Genomic DNA, 6,101 nt, shown 5'->3' on the forward strand with positions numbered 1-6,101 from the left:
GGTTGAATATGACTGAAAATTGATTTTTCTCGACTTTTTCAATGAATAATTTTTTATATTTAAAAATTTTTTTTCTGGAAAATTCGAATTTTTGCATTCTTGAAGTTTCGTTTTTTAAGTATTTTTGGATTTTTTGAATTCTAGATTTTGAGAAAATCAGCTTCTCAGAATCTCAGAACCTCGAGTTTCTGAATTTCTGAATTTCCGAATCTCCGAATTTCCGAATCTCCGAATTTCTGAATTTCTGAATTTCTGAATTTCTGAATTTCTGAATTTCTGAATTTCTGAATTTTTGAATTTCTGAATTTCTGAATTTCTGAAATTCTGAATTTCTGCATTTTTGAAATTTTGAATTTCTGAATTTCTGAATTTCTGAATTTCCGAATTTGCTGAATTTCTGAATTTCTGCATTTCTGAATTTCTGAATTTCTGAATTTCTGAATTTCCAAATCTCCGAATTTCTCAATTTTGAAAGTCTGCTATTTTCAGCTTTCTCTCAAAAATAAAATTCTAGAATCACTAGACAAACTTTTGGAAAAATTCCAAAAAAATCTTCCAAAAAAGAAACTTTCAGCCATTAAAATCTATTTTTCTTTCTGCAAAAAAAAGAAAGAGACTCATCATATTCCCTCCTTTGTTTGCTCATTTTTTGTTTTATGACCTCCGTCATTCCCCTTTTTGGCCTTTTTGCCGACCCGTTTTATTTGTATTTGTCCAAATTTTGACTTGCACCAAATTTAGTTAGTTTTGAGGGGAAAGTGAGGAAGGATACTTTTATTTTTTGAAACAAATAGAACCGGAAATAGATAGAGGGAGGCTTTTTTGAGAACTGGAACAATATTTGTGGAGTTTTTTGGAATTTTAGGGCGAGAAGAGAGTTTTCAGAGTAAGGGTTTTTTTTGAAATTCAGAAATTCAAAAATTTAGAAATTCCTAGATCCCTGGGTCCCTGGATCCCTGGATCCCTGGGTCCCTGGATCCCTGGATCCCTGGATCTCTGGATCCCTGGGTCCCTGGGTCCCTGGATTCCTGGGTCCCTGGATTCCTGGGTCCCTGGGTCCCTGGATTCCTGGGTCCCTGGATTCCTGGGTCCCTGGGTCCCTGGATTCCTGGGTCCCTGGATCCCTGGATCGCTGGGGATCTCTGGATCCCTGGATCCCTGGATCGCTGGATCGCTGGATCCCTGGATCCCTGGATCCCTGGATCCCTGGATCCCTGGATCCCTGGATCCCTGGAGCCCTGGACCCCTGGATCCCTGGATCCCTGGATCCCTGGATCCCTGTATCCTGAATCCTGAAAGTAATAAATTCCTAAAATTCTCAAAGTTCTTAGAACCATGATTCCTCTCTTTTTCTCCGATTTCCCTTAAAACAAATTTGGCTAATGTGCTCCGTCCGCTCGATTTTCCTGAAAAAGAGATCCCCAAAATGTAGAGTGAGCCCAAAAGATTTATGTTCTTTTCCTTCTTTTTCTGCTTCTTTTGGGATTTATTCAAATAAGTGGGATGGGGGAAAAGAAGGAAAGGGACCAAAAAAGAGAAAAAGGAGAAGCCATTTTCCCTTTTTTGTGCTCTGTTTGGCTCTTTTTTTAGTTTCCATAATCGATTTTTGGCATTTTTTGGGCATTTAACATATTCCAGAAAGTTCCAGATTTTTTGAAAAAAAAAATCAAAACTTTAAATTTTCGAAAATTCGGATTTTCTTAAAAATCCGTTTTCTGCTCAATTTTTTGTTCAATTTTGAAGTTCAAGTTTTCAAAATTTGAAGTTTTGAATCTGCTCTTTTGATGTCCTTTCTGTCCTTTTTTGATTCCAAAATTTCGAAAGTTTAAGACCATCAAAACCACATTTTCAGCCATTTCATGGCAATTTTGACACTTATTTCATGAAATTAAAAATTTTATTACTTTTCTCTTTTTTTTCGGCGTTTTGATGTCAATTTTTTGAAATGGAGTTTATGGAGAAAAGTGATAAAAAGTTGAGAAAAAGGGCAAATGGGAGGGTTGCAAAAATTCGATATAAAAGAAAATTTGGAATATTGGAATTGTGAAATTTCGATTTTCCATTTCTAATTGATTGGTAAGATTTTCTGGAATTTTCTGGAATATTTGAAATTCCAATTTTTTCTAGTTCTAAAGTTTTTCAGAGCTCTTCCAATGACTCATTTTGAGCTCTTTGCGCAAATTTCGCAATCTTTAATTACTTTTACTTTTTCCTGAAATTCTATGTAGTTTCGTAGTTTTTAATGTTCCGTCTTCGTATATAATTCTATGCTTCACGAGATTTGGAGCAGAGAATTCGAAAAGAGAAGGTGATAATCTTTTTATTTTCAAATTTTCTGCACTTTTGAAATTCAGAAATTCAGAAATTCAGAAATTCAGAAACTCAGAAACTCAGAAATTCAGAAATTCAGAAATTCAGAAATTCAGAAATTCAGAAATTCAGAAGTTCAGAAATTCAGAAATTCAGAAATTCATAAATTCAGGAATTCAGAAAGATCTTAATCAAGTTTCAAAATGTGGAAATCAAAAACCCATTAAGAAATTCAGAAATTATTCAGAAAACCATTCAGAAATTCAGAAAAAAAAAGTTCAGAAATTCAGAAATTCAGAAATTCAGAAATTCAGAAATTCAGAAATTCAGAAATTCAGAAATTCAGAAATTCAGAAATTCAGAAATTCAGAAATTCAGAAATTCAGAAATTCAGAAATTCAGAAATTCAGAAATTCAGAAATTCAGAATTCTAGAAATTCAGAAATTCAGAAATTCAAAAAAAAAATTTTGTATAGTGGAAAAAATTAGAATTATTTTTGATTAGAATTAGTTTTGAAAAGGTGGAAAAATATTTAAAAATGAAATTTCTAGTTTTCAGGAATTTTGGACTTTGAAATTTATTGGAATTCACCTTCTGCATTTTTTTCCGGAATCCTGGAATTTAAGGAAAAAAATCAGCATTTGGAAACGTCTTAGATGTCGTAAAATCTGTAATAGAAGGGCCGGCTCTTCTATTGTTCCAAGGTACCTCTGTAGGGCTCTTCTATTACAGGGGCCCTTCTAATACAGGTTTTACGAAAAGTCAGATTTTCGGAAATATGGAATTTTAGATTTCAAGAACTTTTTCAAAGGCATTCGATAGGATTTTCGAAAAAATTTGGAATTTTTAAACTTTTCTCGGAATTTTCAGTTTTTCGGATGTCCTTGGTTTTTGGATTTTGTGATTTTTCCAACTTTCTAATTTCTTGAGATTTCCTAGATTTTGGAATTGTTTGGAATTTCTGACATTGGGAAATTCAGAAATTCAGAAATTTCGAATTTCTGAAGTTTCGCAATTCTGAGTTTCTGAATTTGTGAAATTTTGGACTTCTGAATTTTCTGATTTTTTATTTTTGAATTTTTTTATTATTTTTAATCCTTTTTTACTGTTTTCCGTCATTCCAACGTCAGTCTCTAGAAAATTGTTTCTATGAATACTCAATTTTTCCGCTACTCTCCCCAATTCTCAATATTTCTCTGCGTCTCTCTCTCTCTCTCTCTCTCCAATTTTTCTTCTTTTTCCTCTTGACGACTACTTTCGAAGAAGAAGCTGGCTTCTTCTTCTTCCTTTTCCATGCTCCCGGCTCCCTTCTTTTTTTCCGAGAGCGAGAGAGTACAGGAAAACAAGAGGCGTAGAGAAAAAGAAGGGGAGGAGAGAGCTCACGCAATGAGCAAAATAAACGAGGGCTGGGAGGGCTTGGGCCGGGAAAAAAGAGGAAAAAAAGCTCTTTTTCGTATTCCATCCCACTTCTTCTGACTTCTTTTTATGTGTATTTTTTTTGAAAATTTTGAAATTTGAAATTCAAAAATTCAGAAATTCCAAAAATTCAGAAATTCCAAAAATTCAGAAATTCCAAAAATTCAGAAATTCCAAAAATTCAGAAATTCCAAAAATTCAGAAATTTCAAAAGTTCAGACCGGAAATGATAAATTTGCAGAAAGAAGTATTCATTTTTCAAAAAACAAGACCAAAAAATCAACTTCCGCTCGTGTTTTGCACCTTTTTTAGTTCCAAAAACAACCACAATTTTTGGTTTGTGCAAAAATAGATTTTTTGAAAAAAGAGCAAAAAATAGGATGAAATCATTTTTGAGTCATTTCATTTTTAATGGGTTTGCTCAGTATAAAAATTGAGTTGAAAATTGAAATTTTAGGTTTAGAGTATCGTCCCTTCTTTTGTTCCAAGGTACCTCCGGAGGGCCCTTCTATTACAGGGACCCTTCTCTTCTGTTTTTCCGGCCAGTTTTTCCAAACGTTAGCATCGGAAAATTCGACAAAGTTTCGTTTAAAATTCATGAAAATCTGCCAATTTTTCTATAATTTAGAAAGATTTTTAACGAAAAATAGAGTTTCAACAAATTTCTATTAAAATGTAAAGTTTCCGAAATATTTTCCACTGGAAAGTACGGACATTTTTTGATTTCAAAACACATTTTGAAGGGAGGGGGCCCTTTTTCACAGAGGGCCCTTCTCTAAAAGGTGCCCTTCTATTACAGGGTGCACTTCTACTTTTCCAAGCACCTTTCGGAGGGCCCTTCTATTAGAGGGGCACATCTATTAAAGGGGCTCTTCTAATACAGGTTTCACGGTAGTTTTAAAGAATTCTGAATTTGTAAATTTCTGAATTTCTGAATTTCCGAATTTCTGAATTTGTGAATTTCTGAATTCCTGAATTCCTGAATTTCTGAATTTCTCAATTTCTGAATTTCTGAACTTCTGAATTTCTGAATTTCTGAATTTCTGAATATCTGAATTTCTGAATATCTGAATTTGTGAATTTCTGAATTCCTGAATTCCTGAATTTCTGAATTTCTGAATTTCTGAATTTCTGAATTTTTGAATTTCTGAATTTCTGAATTTCTGAATTTCTGAATTTCTGAATTTCTGAATTTCTGTTTTATATTTTTGAAAAATATAATATTCCGGTCAGATAAAAAAGATTTTCCCATTTTCAGTCATTTCCCTTGACCATTTTCGAGTGTTTTTTCTCACTTTTTCGTCTATGAAATCATCGAAATTTTCTTTTTCTTTTCAAGTGGCTCAGACATTCCGGAGCCTTTAAAAATCGTCATTTATCACTTATTTATCACCTGATAAACCACGCATATCCATTTTGAAAATCACAGGACAATGGGAAAAAAAAATAGAGACACACCTCCTATTTTTTCCACTTGAAATGATAGCGTTAACAGGTAGTTGAAATTGGAGATAAGCAAATGAAAAGAAAAGGATTAGAGGATGAGCAAACAGTAGTCCTTCTCATTTCTCTCCCCGAGTTTTGTATGTTTGACAATGGACTACCCGAGTTTTACCGCCTGATTTTTTGTATTATTTGTTCTTGAGTTTTTGAAGGAAATTTGAGAGTTTTTGGTATAGGAAATGAGGGAGTTTAAACTCTTTTGGGGTTTAGAAATCCATAATTTTGAATAATTCAATTTTTTGAATTTCTGGAAATTCAAAAATTCGGGAGTTTAGACTTTTAGAAAAAATCTAAAAATTTGAGCATATAATGAAGTTTGGGGATTTGGGGATTTGGGCTTTGGTACTTTAAAGTTTCAAAATTTACGAATTTTTGGATTTTTGAATTTCAATTTTCAGATTTTCTTCATTATTTAGAGTGTCCGAAATCCTAGAATTTACGAAATTCAGAAGTTCAGAAATTCAGAAATTAAGAAATTCAGAAATTCAGAAATTCAGAAATTCAGAAATTCAGAAATTCAGAAATTCAGAAATTCAGAAATTCAGAAATTCAGAAATTCAGAAATTCAGAAATTCAGAAATTCAGAAATTCAGAAATTCAGAAATTCAGAAATTCGGAAATTCAGAAATTCAGAAATTCAAAAATTCAGAAATTCAGAAATTCAGAAATTCAGAAATTCAGAAATTCAGAAATTCAGAAATTCAGAAATTCAGGAATTCAGAAATTTAGAAATTAAAAAATTCAGAAATTCAGAAATTCAGAAATTAAGAAATTCAGAAATTCAGAAATTCAGAAATTCAGAAATTCAGAAATTCAGAAATTCAGAAATTCAGAAATTCAGAAATTCAGAAATTCAGAAATTCAGAAATTC

General features: G+C 32.4%; 1 protein-coding gene across 1 annotated transcript in view; it reads right to left on the reverse strand.

Moving 5' to 3' along the window:
• Nucleotides 1-1,309: 1,309 nt before the first annotated feature.
• CBG16017 overlaps nucleotides 1,310-6,101 on the reverse strand; it is a gene marked incomplete at both ends in the record, with an annotated part of 6,100 nt that continues 1,308 nt past the window's right edge. Inside the window, 2 exons of the mRNA XM_045243104.1 lie at nucleotides 1,310-1,317; nucleotides 3,582-3,597. Coding sequence (XP_045095938.1) covers nucleotides 1,310-1,317; nucleotides 3,582-3,597 — 24 coding nt within the window. The remainder of the gene's footprint in view (nucleotides 1,318-3,581; nucleotides 3,598-6,101) is intronic.

This window comes from Caenorhabditis briggsae (genome assembly GCF_000004555.2).
Source record: "Caenorhabditis briggsae complete genome, chrII, whole genome shotgun sequence".
NCBI lineage: Eukaryota > Metazoa > Nematoda > Chromadorea > Rhabditida > Rhabditidae > Caenorhabditis > Caenorhabditis briggsae.